This window comes from Hippoglossus stenolepis, chromosome 11 (genome assembly GCF_022539355.2).
Source record: "Hippoglossus stenolepis isolate QCI-W04-F060 chromosome 11, HSTE1.2, whole genome shotgun sequence".
Lineage (NCBI taxonomy): Eukaryota > Metazoa > Chordata > Actinopteri > Pleuronectiformes > Pleuronectidae > Hippoglossus > Hippoglossus stenolepis.
The window spans coordinates 17047837-17067975 of NC_061493.1; the positions used below are offsets into that span (position 1 = coordinate 17047837).

The 20139-nt window shown below is 44.1% G+C and overlaps 1 protein-coding gene across 7 annotated transcripts in view; it reads left to right on the top strand.

The window, feature by feature from the left end:
• The window catches only part of mib1 (MIB E3 ubiquitin protein ligase 1), a 52306-nt gene that overhangs the window by 28455 nt on the left and 3712 nt on the right, over positions 1-20139 (top strand). For 3 of the 7 annotated variants that reach the window (XM_035170945.2, XM_035170946.2, XM_035170948.2), the window contains exons 13-19: positions 13493-13625; positions 14622-14708; positions 15210-15368; positions 17435-17616; positions 18042-18231; positions 18325-18421; positions 18528-18614. In XM_035170945.2, the coding sequence (XP_035026836.1) occupies positions 13493-13625; positions 14622-14708; positions 15210-15368; positions 17435-17616; positions 18042-18231; positions 18325-18421; positions 18528-18614 (935 nt within the window). Of the gene's footprint in view, positions 1-13492; positions 13626-14621; positions 14709-15209; positions 15369-17434; positions 17617-18041; positions 18232-18324; positions 18422-18527; positions 20137-20139 lie in introns of those variants that run through there. The other 4 variants (XM_035170941.2, XM_035170942.2, XM_035170944.2 and 1 more) reach the window with 3 other exon arrangements.

A 20139-nucleotide genomic window follows, 5' to 3' on the forward strand; every position in this document is an offset into this window, starting at 1 on the left:
ACATGAAGGAAATTGCAATATCTTTATGGTGTATTGGCTGTTTTTAGATTTTTTTTATCTGCCCATGTATAAGTCATCAATATGCAGCCTATGCGTTCCTGAAAGTGCACTACGAGGGTCACCTTTTTATGAGGAAGAGATTAAGCAGAGATGCTGCTGCGATCGGGAGGGCAGAGAGCACAGGAAGAACACAGTGGCAACAAATTAGGGACAAGAGGCCGACCAGCCAGCAGCTTCCTACCCCACAGTGCGAGGACCAAGCTGAATGGTTAGCACTTTGTGGGAAGCCAAGCATGTGAAACACGCCTAGGCCCCTGTTGCCGGGGTGCTCCTGTGTCTTGTCTCACCACCCAACCTGACCATATTTAGTCAAGCAGTGCAAAAAATAGTTCCCGCTCCGCTCCGTTCCACTCTGCTCCTCTCCTTGTCTCACCCCACCTCCCCTCGTTCATACACCCCCACCCCAGCAACTGTTGGTCACAGGCTCCGGGAAGCCTTCCCTACAGCTCCCTGCCTATTGATTCCACCAGCCTGGAAGGAGAGAGCAGCGTTAGGCCAGCTAGCCGCTGCTACCATTTGCTGCGCTATTTTTAGGAGCACCAAATAAAGTGGTCTCTCGTGCTCCCACTTGTATATTCTTGATTCTGTCCCCCCTCCCCTGTTTTACATCCTTCACCACCGATTCCACCGCCTCCTCTGATACCAACCCCTCAATCTCTGTCCTTTTGACCCCCCCCCCCACCACTCTCTATGGTTCTCCTTTTTAAATAGAGCTGCAATACTCTGCTTATGGTCGAGCTTCGTCCGCTAGCCGCTATACTTAGAATAACTGCATATTCGGGAAATGGAGTGGAGAGTAATGCTGAATGTGAAGTGCAGGGAAGCGTGGAGGATTTTAGACCCTGGGATAGGTTGTTGTGTTTCCCCCATTTATTAATTTTTTCATATACGGTTTCTGGCAATGCAGGGGGACAAGTGGCAGCCGCACCTCGGAGGCACTGAAAAGTTTGGGCTGCCTTCTCTCCTTTTTGAGCTCTCATTAATTTTCAAGTGTCTTTTTCAAGCTTTCCCGAGGCGCGGCCACTGAAGAATCTGTTTAATTAGTTGGGCTCATCACGGGGCACATCTATACTGTACGGAAGCAATGTCCTCTATGCCCTCCTCTCTTTTTTTTTTTTTTCACTCTCTCCTCCACTTTCCTCTTTTACCTCTTATACCTCAATGACAGCACGCAAGTCCTCGCACTTACCCCACCTGCATTTTAACTGCAGAGAGCCCCAGGATGTGTAAGTCTGTGGTTGTGCACACCAAATGCTCTCTTCAACAAGGTGATCGCACGGGTATTAGACTGTGGCATTTCACTTATAATAAACTCACAAACACCTCGAATACACCATGAACATTTCTTAAAAAGCGTATTTTTCCACAAGCCAAAAAAAATGTCATGCGATTGTCTGGTCCTCGATTTGATAAGCCTTTTAAGAAGCTTACAGTCACTCTGTCCTCACTCACTTATCTCTCAAGTCGTCATGGCTGAGATAATTCTGCATAGATTTAAGCGAGCAATTTAATTAATATATCGTCACTGCGATTTACAGCTTTTTCGATTACATTATCTTTACGGCTGTTGCAAGAATTGACCGTTTGCGAGATAAAATGGATTCCCTGTTAATGTGCCCACTCAAAACTTGACCTTACATGGCCAATCAAAAGTGCCGAATTGCTGCTGCATAAATGGCAACTGGAAATGTCCACCTGTTATTGCACTACAGTATCTACGTGTGCACACTGCTTAAATTTTAACCGGGAGCAACTGTCCAGAGCAGCCTTTTCATGAATTATGTGTAGATCTACACACACAGTAACTATGCCTGCACGTGCACATTTTTTAACCTGCCGCGTGTTAAGTTTTTTGTGGCCTGTAACCCATTCCCACAGAAGAAGCCCTAGTGCGCTTTGTGGATCCCCTCTGCGGGTCTCCACCCTCACTGTTCCAGCCACCCAACCCACCAGTTTAATCTCAGTTACAGCCAGACATCCCATCTTCCCCTGAAACTCAGCAGCGTGGCTTACATCTTCCCCCCCATGATGAATAGCTCGGGGGCCGAATGTTTAGCTGAGCAGTCAATCGATCAATAAGAAAAGGGTCTACTAATGGATGTGCTTTGTTTCACTGGATGAAGGCGTAGAATGTGTGTTTCTCCTTTTGAATACCACTTTAAGGTGCATCTCCATTCATATTAAAAAACTAATAACTAAAACAGATTAATGTGAAATCACCCCATCACCCATATTATTCAGGGGATTCAGTATGGGTGGAAACAAATGCAATGTTAATCAGCTGATTACAAGTTCTTTGTAGAAACTTCGATAATTTAAGTTTTTCTTTTCCTCTTGTTATTCAGGAATTGTGACTGAACACCATTGAGAATTTTAATGCTAATAAGCAGACAAAGATTGAGTAGAATACTCAAATTGATCTAAATTAAGTACAAATATAAAACCACTGATTGCATGAGGATTCATTCTGGGGGCATAGCCGACAACAGCGCCTATAATTGCTGCCAAAGGTGCCTCTGCTATCGACTTGAATAAGGGGAAAACAATTATTTAGTATTTTTTATTTGTTCTTAATTAAAATTAATTTGTAGTCGTTTGTTTTCATTTTAACATTACTTAGTCTTTTTTTGCATCTGCTTTGATTCAAAGTTATAACACTAAAAGTCCAGGAGTGGTGCGGTGAATAGCTTTTAAGAATCATCCCTCCGAGTTTACTGAAAAGAGGTGGAGGAAGTCTCCTCTCTGATTGAGAAGGTTTTGTTGAGGGAATTCTGGTTCTCTTCAGATTCCCCCCAGCTGCTGGTAAAATTATTTTGCCGGTTTCACAGTTTGTCTTAATTCCTCATTTTTGTGTGTCTACCCACCAATCTACATCATAGGAGGATTAGAGCTACTTCTAAATCCAGTTTGTGCTTCTTTATTTTCATAGAAAATCTGCATGTCCCTCTCTGTCCCGCACTTCCTCGTCTATACTTTGTCTCTCTCGTCACTTCCATTCCTCACCCTGCGTCCCACTCTCCTGTCCCATGCCCCCCCCCCCCTCACGCACACCAGCCACCCCTCCCACCCCTCCCACCCCTCCCTCCTCTTCCCTTTACACAGTGCATCATTCGAAGAGGTGAGGCTGTTGAGCACTTGGAGGAATAAAAGTGATTTATGAATGGGCCAGCCTACCTTGGTGCTGGAGGGGGAAGCCAGTGGCAGTGAGGCTCTGTGATCCAGCAGCCCATTGTTCCCTGTAGCCTCACTGCAGGGGAAGCTCCTCTGCCTCACCTGCTTCTGATCTCTTACCGTGCCTTACTGGCACAGCATGTTACCATTAAGTGACTCACAAGCTGCACAAATTCCCATGCACTGCAGTAGAGCCCGGCCGATATGTTGGTCGACTGATAAATCGGTATCTGTGCATTTGAAACCTGATATACATTGATGTGAAACGTTATATATAGGAATATCAGGCAGAAAAAGATGCTTGGGGTAATTTAGAAATTGAAAAAATATAAATAGACAAATGCTTTGTACCAAATTTAGCTACATGCTCATTTCCAAATCTAGCTCAGATACGGGTGTTGAGGTTGATCGTTGTACATTCACTATATAATTTTTTTTTTTTTTCACAACATAAAGTGATATCAATGACATTCACAAAAATACAGTATCGGTCATGCTCAACACTGCAGGGGTGCATGTGTGTGCAGGACCATTTTCTCAGACGCACACACACCTGTCCCACACACCAGGACATTTTGTTATGTATAATCTGAATTTAACTTCTACGATGGGACATTTGACTTTTTTCAGAATTTAGAAATTAACACAGACAATGAACAAGAAAAGTGACGGGAAAGGGATTGTAGCTTCTAAGGACAGTGTATGATTTTATGCAACACATTCACACAATACATTTCTCTACTGCATTAAACTCAGCCCTCCTGTAACTCTTTAAAAGAAAAGTGATGACAGAGATATGTAAAAATAATATCCTTATATTGGATAGTTATTATAAAGCGTAGCCTCGAGAGATCGATCCAATCTGCCTATTTTTTTTTTGTAATTACATATGTCTCCTCAGTATTATCTGTTGGTTTAATCTTCAGTTGTTCAATTAGTCTCTGCATTACGTTGCTGTAGCTTATTAAATTTAAATTATTCTCTGACGAGTGCACCCATTGAAGATGCAGTGCAGGGACTGGTTCATTCAGCGAGCCTGGGCACCAGTTTGCTGCAGCATGCGCTGTGACTTAATTTAAGAGTCCCCCAATCCTAGAATCCCTCCCAGTGTCCACCTCTCTATGAGCTGGGACCAGTCCAACAGATCAGCCAGAGGACAAGCTGATACAAGCTCCAATCCTCCTGTGGCCAATCAGAACGCCCACACTTCTTCCTAGGGCTGGGCCAACTGTGGCGCCGAGCCAATAGATAAGCTCAACCATGCTGTAATGCTCTGTCTGTCCTGTGGCATGCTGAAACATTGAGTCCTGGCTGCTATGTTGCTATAGCACATGTTGGGAGAGGGAGGGGTGGGGGAAGCAGAGGGAGGCAAGGATGGATGGATAGAGGGGAAAAGAGGGAACGAGGGATGGGTGGATAGAGAGGGAGAGGGAGGGGTGCATCCCTTACTGTTGGGACTCAAGGACATAAAGAGCTTTTGGGAAAGTGACTATAGAATGCAAAGAGAAAAGCTTGCATTGTGAAGCTGCCATAAGCGCTGATGGTATGTTTTTTTGCCCACTTGCCAAACCTAGAAAGAGCAGGATTTATTTGTGGCACTTTAAGTGCCTCAGCAATGCAGGTAATAAATATGACAGAGCAAGGTGATGTACTTCCACAGCACAGCTGTCAGGCATGTTTAATATTTTCTCCTCCCATTTAAAAACAAATGTAGTTTATCTATTTACTTGATGTATTGGAATAATCTATTTGGCCTATAGACTGTATTTTAACTTCAGTGATGGTTCTTTGGTTTGTGTGCTGCATTTTTCTTAAAGTGCACTCATGTAAATCATCATTAGAAAACCATCTTTTTCAACCAGCTGGTTACTCAGTGCGTTGTACCACATATTGCTTGCTATTTTATCAATGTAACACTGATAGGCGGATACTATATTACAATTAATGTCATTCTGGGTTTTAGTTGGAGATGTTTCAATCAGGCATTTAATATTGATTATCAGTCATGAACATGTAAAAGTCAGATGTTCTAGATTTTAGACCAAACAATGTTCAGAGAAAGCTCAGATATGGATCCGTCTTTATTTATCAAGTAGGTAAACAAATTTTGAATGCAGTAAAAACTAACGTAAGGAATAAGTGGTCAAAATGCAATCGACCAGGGGATCTTGGAATTAAACCTGTGATGTAAACGATGGATCAAATATGGCAGAACCCGTGGTCTCTGACAAAAATTGTAAATGACTGTATATGGACAGAGGGTTTTCTTGTAGATGGTCTTTGTAACCTTAATGAACTTTGAGGGACACATTCAGGCCAACGTTCACATCTTAACCACGCTTGGCTGTTGAATAATGCAGCCCATGTTACCCCGGTAACCTGTGCGGACAACATAGTCAATGGCTCCCATGTAAATGCATTTTGACAGGTCAGAGAGGATGAAGGATTTGCCTGTGCCTGTGTGTGTAAATTCCTGCTTACAAACATTCAAAGAATACTCAGGAAAATGGGGAAACAGAAAAAGCACTTGCCTTTAAAAAAAAAACCACATTACTATATTGAGATGTAAAATTGCACGAGAAAACCTCTAGAATCATGAATCTGTGTGTAATATCTTCAAGTTGCAATGGAGCCTTATCTGTGTAATGTACAGTACAGTCATTCAAGCTCCATTAACAAGTTGGCTGATAGAGATGTTCTCCTCTGGTCTGGGGCACGTGGCTTGTTGTCTCAGTGCTTCGAGGAGGCGGTAGCGGATTCAAGGCCTTTTGATCCCCATTATTTCCGAGTGCAAACAATGGATTTTAATTACCAAATCACTCCTTCAGCCACTGCCTCCTCCTCTGCATATGTGCCCAGAACTGCCAAAGATGTCAGACTCATCAGCGGCAAGACAGCAGCTTGTTTGTGTCACTTTGGATCCAGTCGGCCAATTACTGTGGAAGGGAATTTGATGATGCGTTATCTTAGTCTTTTTTACAGTGCGTTTAAAGGGCGACACTGTCACTGCTGTCGTTCCGTATAAAGAGACCCTCCACAGGTTACAACGTGCAGGGATGAACTCTAATGGAGCGGTGTGAGGGCAAGGAAAGGTAGCAGGCAGGCCGGGGCAGTGAGGGGTGATTTAAAGTGGTGGATTTGCCGTGAGACTGTAGATCACGGCAGCCTCTCAGACTCTCTGCCCATACGGTGACAGTGTGGCAGGCTGCTGCTGAGTGGCTGTCGATCGAAAGACCTTCAGAGCGCCCGTATTCTCCACTGCTCTGCAAAGCCCAGAGTCAATCCCTCGGTTCTATTTACCACTCTGCAGTTAATTTCACCAGGCAGGACTGAGTCTAGTTTTGCTCCAAAAGAAGCTGCAAAAGGAACTGGCTAAAACCTTGAAAAAGAAGTAAGAGAATATTTGCATGTTATAGGTTCTATGCAGGATATTCCTGAAAAAATAAAACTATACAAAAGTAATCCCTCTCCATCACCAGTTATGAGTCACTAGATGTGTGTGGCAGTGTGCTTGTCTGCAGAGAAACCGTCCTCCCTCAATTTCTTATTTTCCACTCATCTTTCTGTGTTCGGGACGCTTTCTTGGTTACAACCTTTGGGTAGCGATGGTTTAGCCCAGGGCCAATAATGGCGTGGAGGGTGTGAGGGCAGGACTCGTAGCAACCAGGTTACACCGCTTCCTCTGTCTCTCTCCTTCACTGTGTCATGGATGTATAAAGAGCTGTATGTCTGTTGTGTTTGGCAGAGGGAAGGGTTGAGTTACAAAGACATACACACAGTAGAAAGACCACTGCGGATAGAAAGAAGACTTTGGTTGCATTCATACAAAATGCTGCACGCTCCCGCAGAGTTGTCTGGAGGTGTGGGCGAGCCATAACCGCAGTGAACAATCTGAAAACAATTTCTCGCTGCTTTATTATCATTCACGCCACTCACTGCCTCACTTCATTCACTCTCTAGCTCGCTTGACCACCACTGCTTTCCCTCACTGATTGAGCTGATGAGGAGGAGACCAACTTTGAATAGTGTTAACAAACTGCAACCCACAAATCCTGCTGCTTATACATATTTAAAGTTTAAATTCTGGGTTTTCTGTAGCTCAACCTGATGCCAAACAGAGTAGACGTTTGGGCAAGTAAGAGAAAGTCCACTTGAATTAAAAGTATCTCTGCACTGTGGATAAACACAGATGGAGCATGCGTGATGTTACCCATTAGCCTCTTAAGCCTCCATTTGTGTTTGTCGCATATATCTTAACAGTTATAGGGGCCATAAAATCAAAATATCGACAAAAGCCCAGATTTGCATTAAGCACAGCAAATTAATGACCTCAGTGTCTCACCGCAGACACCACATGAGCGAAAAAACACACCGTGCTTATCAATAAAAAAAATATTACATATCCATACAATAAGCTACGTATTTGATTTCTGTATCCCAGACAAATAAAAGTTTTTATTTGTAGCTGGCTGTGTGAGGGGGGTCACTGATCTGTATCATCCACCAGTGGGCTGTTTGTTGAAAAGTTAGAGAGCAGGGTGAAGGGGCCAAAGATGATTTTCTTTGCTCTGTTAGCAGCGTGTCTGGGGTGCAACGACTGTTGTGAAAAAGTAATGTGAAAAAGAGGCCAGTGCGTTTTTGGATGCTCTGGTTAAAGTGTATTTGAGTCTATTTGTGTTTTGGCTGACAAGTGATTTGAGGTTCAACTGTTACTGTCTGTGCTTTGGATTGATTTGCACACAAGCGTATTCACCATATTAACTTTTTGTCATTAGAATAATTTTTTTCAGGCTTTGCATTGGTTATCAGAATCATTTAATTCCGGTGCAACATGGAATAGACAAAAAACGAATAGAAAACCTATTAGGTTATGATGCATGTCTATTCGAGCCATTTTGCGAAAAGTGATGTTCAATAATTATATGGTTGTTTTATAGGTAATAAGCAATTCTTGTATGGAGTGCACTTGATTTATTCTGATATAACCTGCATGTCCTTGCTTCTTTTACATCTCTTCTCACTTTTTGAGTAGAAGGATGTACATTACACCTCTTATGGCCAGTGTCTGAAATGAGAATGACACTTTCAAGGATCTGAGGAGAATAAAGTGCAAAGGAAGACTAGCATGGGGAAATAATTGGGTCATCTCGAACCAATGGGACATTAACGCGCCATTGGGCTTCTCCGACTGTCTTGCTGCGTCTTTCTTCATAAATTGCTTTGAATCAGGACACCCCATAACACCGGGTGATTTAAGGCTAATTAAAGCTAAGCCTTCATAGTCTCCCCACCTACTTCCCCAAATGGACGGAAAACCATACGTGAGAATGTTTGAAAATGCACCCGGCGTCTCCTAAACAACCTTCAAGGCAGCAGCCATTGCTACAGTGATAACCAAAACATCATCAGAAATGCACCCCCTTTCCCGTCTTCCCCTTCCCAGTTTATGCAAATAGCCCTTAATAAAAGCATGCTCACTCAGGGGCCTCAGGTATAGGCGAGCAGGGGAAGGTCACATTGTAGGGGAAATTATTCTCCTCACGGCATGGTAATGAAAGCCTTTTTTTATCGAGCGGTGCCAGTTAGGTTCTTGTCCTCAGCTTTCTGCTGCACTGCCGGCCCGGACGCTACATGTGTTTATTTACTCTGTCCACAGCAGGACGACCAGTAGATGTCGGACACACATGACTAAAACAAACTGGTAACTAATTACTTCAAGGGGCGGCGCGATGGCCAGGATGAAGTATGAGGGATCTGAGTTCCAACCAGTTACATTTACTAAGCTGATTTAATTATTTTTTCCAATATCTGGTGTGTAGTTTCAGTTACAGCAGTGGAATTGACAGTTCAAGTTGTTCCTGTTTCATTTTAAAACACACATAAACATTTTTCAAAAGAAATAAATGCAATATGAACGCCACCATTCCCATCCAGAGCTGCATGTTTTAAGATCAATGAAATGCTGAACAGTTTTATGACTCAAAGTCTCTCAGCTGCCTCTGAGTTAGGGACTCTGCCTTCCAAACCTCTCACACATGATGGAGAGCGCCTCCCTGCCCTGAGTGGAGAAGGAGGGGGGGGGGGCTCCATTTAGACTGTGTGTGTTAGTGTGTTGCATTTATGAATGATTTGTTGGGAACGGTGTTCACTATTTCAGAGGACCTGAAAGTATTGATCCTGTCCCCGATGAGCAGACACCTCATTTATTGTCTGAAGTCGTAGCATCTGGAGAGGCTGTTTCAACAAGGACTCTGCATCAGAGAGGAACATGCCACCAGTTTGTGCAAAGCAATATGTTGTAATTCATTTCATGGATAAAGTTTCCACCTTAACACATTTTTGACAAAAGATAGTTTGTTCAGTTGCCATGGAGATCAATTCTATTTCCTACGCCTGCTAAGTAGCAGAAGTTGATTCACTCTTAGGACTTGTGATCTTTTGTTTATACGTTAAACACTTTTCCCTTAAATCCTGAAAATGTAGATAAAGTTTTATCTTCATCTATGGACGGAGAATGTGCGACACAAAGCTCCAATGAAAGTTATTGAGAAGACCTTGAGTTTTTTTATCTTCCCCCAAGGTCAAGAAATAACTTTTAGGTTAAGATATCCAAGTACAAAGTGTTTGCAACCACTCGTACAGTTCTGATCTCTCTATTTTACACTTAACTACGCTCACAGTTGCAACACTAATCAATTTCATCATTAGTTTTATAAAGGCTTTTATTTTCCCGAGACAGGTGGCACCTTTGGCGACTAATCTCCGATGCAGAATTTGGATCTCCTTTCTTGAGCTTGAAGCCTTAGTTAATGGACGATGTTATGCCAAACACGTCTCCTACATCAGAGTAACCATATGTTTGTGCACAGCCATTAATCTCAGGCTGGATGTTGACTGTTCCCGTTTTGCCCTGTCCTACGCAAGTTATTGTCCCCCGACTCTCACTTCCTGTTGTAATAACGGCCACTGACCACCACACAGATGGCTGTCAGCCAGGTGAGGGCAGCAGAAGGGCCCTGTCGACCCCTACACACACAAACACACACACACACGCATGCACGCATACACTTTTAGTTCACTGTCTTACATACAATGACAAACGCCAACACACACAGAGCTGAGGGCATCAGAGAGCGTCCTGGTCAATGACAAATTGCAGCCGAAGACAACGGGCCCCGGTGTAGCTCTCCTGGGGGACTCTTGAGATCTCTCACAGGGTGACCCAGTTCCATCATGTCTCCCCTTCTCCCTCTCTCCTCTACCATTCTCCTTTCTCGGCTGCGCGTCTTCCCGCATCCACAGACACCATGGCATTGGTTTTCATGTTCTGCTGTCATAAGAAAATCCTCACCTCACTTTAAATATGTTTCCCTCTCGGAGCACATCTTAGTTTGTCCTGTTCAAGTCAGTGAGAACTCTGCAGCCTGAGCTGGACTCACTCTCTACCTCTGTCTCCCTCTCGCTCTACATTCTACCTGAAGAGCCAACACACAGCTTCTCTCATACCCCCCTCAGTCACAGCTAACATCACTTACCAAGGAGATAAAAAAAAAAAGAAAACATGGAGCATTTATTTCTTGCTCCTAATTCACTCTCTTTTTTTCTGCCTTTACAGCAAATAGCTTAACTGCAATGCAGCAGTGCCAGTATGGGGCATTAATATTAATGTCTGCCCATTTCTCCCAGCGTGGCAGGGAGCCTGTCAATCTAGACTTCTATTGGAGGGGCTCCCTACAACAGTGAACACCTGCCCAGCACTCAAGAGCCTGGTTTTGACACTGTAAGGTGCCAGTCTGCCCCCTATAGTGAGGAGGCAGGCGCTCATTGGCCAGTTGCTCTACGTATAGGAGACGTTTCCAGCCAATCCAGATCGCACAAATCTTATACATTGCACCAATAGGAGAGAAAAAACGGGGCACAAAAGGAACAAAGGCTTTGTGTAGGACAAATGCCCTTGATTCTGGTGGTAGTTTATCAGTTTTTCACTGTCAGTTTTTGTTTTAACTTATTTTCTTGAAAGAAAGCTTAAAGAGTGTGATGTATAACCGCTGGGAATAAGTTTTATGTTGTAGCTTGAGGCAAGAATCTGATGTGGCAAGGTCTTTTCCTGCATAATTTGCTTGTTTAAGTCTCAACTCCTGCCCGGTGGGAGCAGCATGGATGAAATTACTCAAAAGTCCCCCCACGAGATGGTAAATCCACAATACGCAAGCAAATAGTACTTTGTATCAAAGGCATTATATTATGAATGTGAGATTAGGTAGAGTGGGCGCGGTTGCTATATCATTTAAGAAGTGCTCCTCTGCATTAAGTGGTTGAAGATGGCTGCAAGCAATGCAGGTGTGTGTGTGTGTGCGTAAGCCTCTGTGCAATGAGAGGTAGAGAAAGAGAGAGAGAGAGAGAGAGAGAGAGAGAGAGAGAGAGCTCTGGATCCTGGGATCAGTGTGCTGCGCTGTTCATCACTGCAGCAGTAGACCAGCCCTGAATCTCTCTGTCCGTGCAGAGGTGCTGACTGCCTGCCCCCCCCCGCCTCTCTGCCCCTCTTTTCTCCGCTTTCCTCAAGAGAGCGTGCTAATGATGCTCTCTTTCATTACTCCAGGAGGGAGGGAGGGAAGCTGTAGATTTAGCAAAAAAACCTGCGGGGAACCAGCCATCCTGATTACCTTCCGTCTGAAAGCCTGCCAGCGCGTTGGTTTGCACTGGTTTGCTTTCTTGTCTCTGTCTTAATAGTTAACGGTTTTTCATTGATTGTGCAGGATGTGGCTTTTTCTGTCCTGTGCCTGAGCCCATTTCCTCCCTGTAATGTTTCAACCCGTATTTACCCTTCTACCGTGTACATAAATACCCCAGTGCCTGCATGGCGGCTGTTGAGTCATATCAAAGTCAGAGTGAAATGTGCTGTGTCCTTTTGTCGCAGTTCAAAGATGTGCCCTGTGAGATTATTCAGGGTTAATCAAGGCCAGAAGCGCTCCCTCCAGCACTGCTGCCTTAATACCTATTGAAGGTACATTGTGTACCTAACTACGGATGAGAGAGGAGAGCAGCGATACAGTTCAGGCTTCCTAGTGTCTTGTTTCTGATTCTGTAGAATTTGTAAAGAAGAATAAAAAAAAAGAATTCCTGCAATTATTTCTCAATCAGATATTTTTGTCTGATGCACTGCTCAGATATTAAATAAGGATTAGTCTCATTTCAGTTTGCTCTTGTACCATATGCCAGGGTGTGTGCCCATGAGCTAAAGCAAGAAGAGTGCACGGAGAGATAGGAGTTGGGGGGCAAAGAAATGATGTGATGAGTTCAAACGCTGAACTCAAGCTGACTTCACACGAAGAATTATTCTGACTCACATGTATTTCCTTCTAATTACAGTCAATCTACCTATTATGGAGATTTTTCTTTCTTTTTTCCCCTGCAGTGTTTTTCTTTATCTTTGTTTTTAATAAGTAATAGAAACACGAGTTTGGCTTCTAGTGAAAAGAGGTCTCTTGTCTTCAGTGACAGTGGGGGAGTGACAGTCAGGCTCCCTCTTTATCCCCACTGTGACACTCTGACTCCTTCCTCTTGTACAGCTGCCTTTGCAGCCTCGTCTCTCTGTGCCACACATCCTCTAAATGACCTTCAATCGCACAGGACTGACTCGCTCTTCTCTACCACACCAGGCCACTTCTGTTAAACAGCGCTGTTTAAACAATGGATGTTTTCCCTTCCCATCCTGTCTTTTTCTTCCCCAGGAGTCCTGAGTGAATGCGGTGGAATCTCGTGTAATTACCATTTTGCCTCCCAATGATAGGCGCTTTTTGCGCATCATCAAGGGAGAAGTGGCTTCCCTTTTTAACCAAAGTGACGGTGGAGGGACGGGCACTCTAAAATAACCCACAGCACTTGCACTGCTCTAAGCTTGATGTAAATAACACTCTGCCTGGGAAAGCAACTCCTCCCTAAGTTGATTTAGTATTCTTGTCCCCGTGTGTGAAAATGGGATCTGCTCTGCTGTAAAAATGGGGGAAAAAAGTGTATTGGAATACGCTGTGTATCAGCAGTGCAGACACTGTGATGTGTTTGCTTTCAACAGATTGTGTCTAACCCCACGCTATCACGTAGTGCATGAAACATTTATTCACAGAAATATGAATTTGAGCTTTTAATATCACAAATGTATGCATTTCATCACTTTAACTAGATTCTCTTGTCTTTCTTTCGGGGTTTTCTCCTGTCAAACACTCACTTCTCCCACTTCTTCTTCTTTCTCCTCTCTGTGCAGTGCCATGCGTGTGCTGTTATCCAAACTGCCAAGGCCTTGGATCGTGGACGAGAAGAAGGACGACGGTTACACCGCACTGCACCTGGCTGCCCTCAACAACCATGTGGAGGTGGCTGAGCTGCTGGTGCACCAGGTAACAACAGATTCTTAATGCACGCTTCAGCACTCAACCTGACAACAAATGCAGTCATTCATGCTCTGTGAGAGACTTTTTCCATTTGCAATTATTAGCTCAGAGCACAGCTGCATCGGCTTCGCCCGCACTCGTGGCTTTTCCCTCACTCCAGAGCCTCCACTGCACTCCCCTGCAGCCAGCAAGCTGTAGACCAGTTGAAGCTGCTATAACTGCCATTTTTTTTTATTGAATCCATACGGTTCACACGGCCTCCAGGGGTAATGTTTAGTGCTGCTGGGCCCTCATATCATTCTCTTCTTGCAATCATAGGTTTGTACTCTTTTTCCCTTTTGAGATTGCAGTTTTAACTCCCTGTAGACTAACACATACAGGGGTTTATGAAAAAAAAAGTCACCTGACCATGCAGGAACTGGGTTAATTAGGACATGGTGCAAGGCAGCAATGTTGCTGCAGCATACCAACGCATGAGCGTTCGCTGTGCAAGCTACCTTTCAGCGGGGACGGCCTTTTTCCCAAGTCCCTGCAATGGGCTGGTTCGCAGTGATGGCTCAGCTTTCTATTCAGAAATTGCAGCACACTACAAGGTGCACTGCAGATTCCCTGCCAGCCAGCCAGCCAGTCAGTCTTATTACTTGGGGATTTCACACACTGCCTGATCACAATGCTTATCTTCCCTCCACATCTCCTCAGCTGAGGTATTCGCAATTGGAAATGACAATCACATGCAGCGTTATTGTAGGATGCGGTTTTTTTCCCACCCCCTTGGTGATACTTTGGTCTGCAGGGTTAAAGGAAGAAATGTTCTGTGAGGCACATAAACCAAGAGAAGTTGTTACAGTCTTCCATGTGCTAAACATTTATTTTATTTTATATAATTTTATTTAGTTTAATTTAGTTTAATTTAGTTTTATTTTATTTTATTTTCATTGTTGGTTGTTCATGTTAAATCACACATGTTTGAGTGTTTGCCTCTCTCTTCTTCCCGTCTCCCAGGGCAGCGCCAGCTTAGACATCCAGAATGTCAACCAGCAGACAGCGTTGCACCTGGCTGTGGAACGCCAACACACCCAGATAGTCCGGGTTAGTGTCACCTCTTCTCTCTTATCCTCCTTTTTTCTTATTTGTTCTCCTTCCTTCCAATTTCACATCCACCACAAAGCTAAGATCCTGTCCCCGGTTATCTCTCTATCAGTCCCTCAATCTGGACGTTACACAAAAGGGAGTAAAGTAATATCAGTGCCACCCCACATTTAATTTACACAGTTGGACGTCCTGCAGTGGAATGAAGTCCTCCTCCTGAGTGATGCTCTGAGACCGTGTCTTGGTCAGAGTCATTTGGTGTAGTATTGGATTGAGATTGCCACGTTGCCATCTTGTGGACTCGAGAAAAAATGCACTCTATAATTGGGTGACTACAATACTGAGGCAGTTCATTGTAAGCAAGCAACCTTATAAATCAGCACGGTGGCATTTGCATTGTAGCAACAAAAGAAAAGAAAGTTGTTTTATGGTTGTTGCTGGCGATTCTGTTTGACGGCCTGCTCGTGTAACTCTTTGTTTGTACGCTCCTCTTTATAACAGCTGTTGGTGCGGGCAGAGGCCAAGCTCGACGTGCAGGACAAGGATGGGGACACACCACTTCACGAGGCGCTGCGTCACCACACGCTGTCCCAACTGCGACAACTCCAAGATATGCAGGATGTCAGCAAAGTGGAGCCTTGGGAACCCTCCAAGAACACAGTAAGTCTTCACAGCATTAAGATGTTCAACAACCAGCAGCGGCCCAAAGATGAGAAAAACATCAACATTGGAAAATGTGACTTACATAAGGGGTTTCATTTTCATTGACCTGTCATCACTTATTGCTCTTTAGAATCATTACTCAATGCATATTTCTATTAAGGGCCTCTCAAGTCTTATTAGCCTATACATACTCAGCAGAACACTGGGAAGACAGGATGCTACTGGATCAACACAGAGTTGATGCACAGACTCACTGACTGTTATCTTTTGCAACTGAATTTTTATTATACTAGTGCAGTGCCCGTTCTGTTTGGAATGGACTGTTTGCGTTTACCCAGTGGTGATGCTGGTTGCAGCTTTCTTTCTGAAACTGCAAAGGTAACCTGCAGTAATTGAGCCTCAGTGAGTAAAGACCTGCTGAAGGACTCAGTCCACAGGGACCTGAAGCCTCAACACCATTGCTGCTCAAAGAACTGTTCTCCTGTTTAACGTTCAGTGAACCTCAAGTCACAACTGGAGAATCGGTCACCGTGATTGACAATGTCACTTGCGTTAATGAATTCTAGCCGCCGCTGCTACAGAGCGCCGGTCACCTGTTCACTCACAGCTTATTCATTTTGAACTTATCACATGTCCAAATCTCACCAAATTTGGCAAAGCACTTCCTCTCTCTAGATAAACGTTCCAGATACAGACAGACAGAAATATTATATTACCAATAGCTACCATGGATCTAGTAAGCCTATAACAACTCTGTAGTAACCATGTGGGGATGTGACATTGTTTAGTGTGAGACCCACTCACCAAACATGCACCAATCACTGACATTGTTATCTCCACTCATATGATTTGCATGTCACCAGATGCTTCCAGTGAAAACCTGTGTGAACATGAAGAGAACACACAAACCATTAGGAAAAACAGACAGTTTGCGTGCAGAGTGTTCAGTCACCTTCATAAACACGTGGCATGTTTGCTCTGTCAGCAGTTAGCGACGAGTATAATCTCGTCATAGCTCTGTGCATCTTTAGTTATAGGAGATTGTGATGAGGTTCCTTCAGTGGCAGTGTTCTGCAGGACCTGTATACACACACACACACACACACACACACACACACACACACACCTGTTTGACAACCTGCGTGTGGTTCACCGCCCAGTGTGTGAAAAATTATGATGGATCACACCTAGACAGGAAGCTCAGTGCTCCTCAGTCCCCCCCGTCACCTGCATCACTGGACAGCTTAGTCTGCAGCGGCCCATCATTCAGACAGCTGTCCTGACGTGAGCGGGGGGGCAGTCAACCAGCTCGCCGCCGCCTCTTGACCAGCCTGAAAGAGTTTTTCCCTCTGTAGAGGCCAACATGTCGCACCTGAACCATTTCCGTGTTAACACCACATCACTAATCCCTACAGGGATGCGTTTAAGGCTAGAGTGCTGGAGCGACAGGCTTACTTTACCTGTCACCTCCCCCACCACTTCTGTCTTCTCTGCTCCACCTCTTCCCAGTCTTCTTGCTCTCCCTGGTTCCCTAGCAGAGTAGCGGAACAGACAGACAGTGGGGCCTAATTGTGATGTGTGCAGTTAGGTCACTCTCCCACACCCCCTACCCCTGTCTTCAAAATCAGAATTAAATTAGTCGGCCCGGTGGCTCCATCAGCAGAGATTCAAACGCTACTGGTTGAAGACAATTAGACATGGAAGACCCAAATTGCTGGAGTGAGAGAGAGAGAGAGACTTTGAGTTGGGGGCAGACCGAGTGAGGCGATGAGCTCTCGGAAGGACAGAGACGGGACAGTTAATAGGATTTTGGGTCAGGGTTGAGGAAGTTCCACCGCCTGACAGCAATCGTAAGGCATGTCTTTGATTGGCTAATTAAGGATGATGTGATCGCACTTTGACATGGTTAATCTGAATCTAACTGTGAAACCTTCTGAGTAAAATCAGGACTCCTTGTTCTTCTTCACTCTGTGCATTAATGGTCCGAATTCCCGTGTGTCATCCGACTGCTGTGTGTCTCCGATTCTGATCTGTTTTTTCTCTGTCTGTCTTCCTCTCCGCAGTTAATCATGGGCCTGGGCACCCAGGGGGCAGAGAAAAAGAGTGCAGCATCCATCGCCTGTTTCCTGGCAGCTAATGGAGCAGACTTGACCATTCGTAACAAGAAGGGCCAGTCCCCCCTGGACCTGTGTCCCGACCCCAGCCTCTGCAAGGCCCTGGCCAAATGTCATAAAGAAAAGAGCAGGTAAACATCGCTTAAAGGGAAACACACTTTCTTGCCAAGAGTTTCATGTTAACATCAACACCACTCATGTATGTACGGTAAATATAAAGCTACAACCTGGAGATGGTTAACTGTGATCTCATATCTCACTTTTTAAGTGAAGAAAAAATCTGTGTGGATTTATGAGAGGTTATGTTTAACGTTTTTTGTATGGATTAAACAAACAAATCAAAAAGTCCTTGCCAATTTATCAAATGCACAGTACAGTGCTTCTGTAAAAACACCAGAAAGTGAAGAAAGAACCTTCCTCTTCTTGCCTTTCCCCCCTCTGTCCCTTTTTAAGTCTCTCCTTGTCTCCACCTCTTTTCTTTGTTCGCTGTCAGCCCCTCGTGCTTGTGGTCCCTGCTGGTCTCACACACTGTCTTGTTTTTCTCCCGTCGTTCCAGTGGACAGGTGGGCACCCGCAGCCCGTCTCTGAACAGCAACATCGAGTCGCTGGAGGAGTGTATGGTGTGTTCGGACATGAAGAGAGACACTCTGTTCGGGCCCTGCGGACACATCGCCACCTGCTCCCTCTGCTCGCCGCGCGTCAAAAAGTGTCTCATCTGCAAGGACCAGGTCCAGTCTAGAACCAAGGTATCACCCTCTGAAATCTGTCCTACACAAAATAACAGAAATATATCGATGAAAAGTGGGAAAATACTTTTACTCTCCTGTTTTTGTGCGTTGAATTTTGCCTTTCAACAGATCGAGGAGTGCGTAGTCTGCTCTGACAAAAAAGCAGCCGTGCTGTTCCAGCCCTGTGGCCACATGTGCGCTTGTGAGAGTAAGTTACACACATTTCCGCATCATATTCGACTCTTACTTCTGAAATCTGGCTTCTCTTTCTGTATGAATTCAGCTCTGACCGTCGCATGTTTCGTTTCCACCAGACTGTGCCAGCCTCATGAAGAAGTGCGTACAGTGTCGGGCTGTAGTAGAACGCCGCACTCCTTTCGTTCTCTGCTGTGGAGGGAAAGGTATGGAGGATGATGATGATGCCGCTGATGATGATGATGATGATGATGATGATGATGGTGATGATGATGATGATGATGATGATGATGATGATGATGATGATGATGACCTTAGTGAGTGAATCTTCCACACGTTCCCTTTTAATACCCCCACTATCTTTTGTAGTTTTCTTTTCTTCTTCTCTTCTTCCTTCACTGTTCTTAAAAAAATTCAGCTTTAGCCCTTTTTTATCTTTTGTTTAGTTGTTGCCTTGCTTATGCATTTTACTCGTACGTTTACATCACTGATATGTTGTTTTATTGTTTTTTTCATCCTATTGAACACATATAGATGTAGTCAGACATTTTAATCTGTCAAAATTACTTTCCAAACTTTCCTGACATCTTGTTATCATTGCATCCATTTAGATCATCTCATATGTTCTAGCTTCTATGAAGACATTCACTGTAGAAGACAGTGGCCTCAGTAATGCTCAACAGTCTCCTTATATTGAATCAAACTGCACCACCTTCTATCCGGATTCACGCCAACATTTAATTGGTACATTCAGGGAACATGTTCCATTCTTCTATTAAGTTTCGTTGTTGCATAATCCTGCTGAAAAACGAATGAAGCGGGGTGAAAACATAACCTCAGAAAACCTGATCAACTTATTTATGTTCCTGCGGCCTCCAAAAGTTTGACTAGTCACATTCACATAAAACGGATGAACTGAATTGTAGGCAGATGCTAAAACACCTGTAGTCCTAATGACATATGCATATTAATAATAGTAACCAACCTGGATTTCATCACTTTTGCCCAAAATATGATTTGTCACATATCAGCATGCAAGTGTCTGATGAATCATGATGAAATGTTGTGTGTAAATGTGTTTATTTTTTCCGTTGGCTCCACAATCCATCTTCTCGTCTCTAAATGAAGCAGTGTTATACTGGCCATGTCTTTATTTTAGTGCTGTTATCTCACTGGTGGTCGTTTCTATCGTGTTTTTCCACATTTTTTACGTTGAGTTAAAAGGGAAACTGTTGCAAGTTCACTAACCTCATTTTTTTACCCCCCGTATTAATTATTTACCACGTCTTTCGGGTTTGTTGGCAAATCTTACACGCGGTCACAAGCCAGACGTGCGAAATCGAATGCAGACCCAAACACACTCATGCAAGGGGCAGCATCCCAGTTCATGTCTGTAACCAAAGCAAATCTAGTGAACAAAGTTAAATCTGTCACTCTGATAATTCCCACCACTTACCAGTTGGGTACCTGGTTTAATAATGTACCTCTAACCCAGTGAGCATTAGTCTCATGCTGAAGCATTGGCTGAAGCCAGAAACACAAAGAATCACTTGTTGCTGCGTTTTTTACAGTTGTACAGCTATTTCCCTTTCCTCTTCTGTTTCAAACTTTCAAGCTTCCTCTTTAGATTTTTTCTCTGAACCTCCCCCTTGAGGCTGTAGTGAGTAGCTCTCCGGCCAACTGTTGAGCTGGTGAGGGCAGCTCCTGCTATAACAATGTGACTGGTTATTC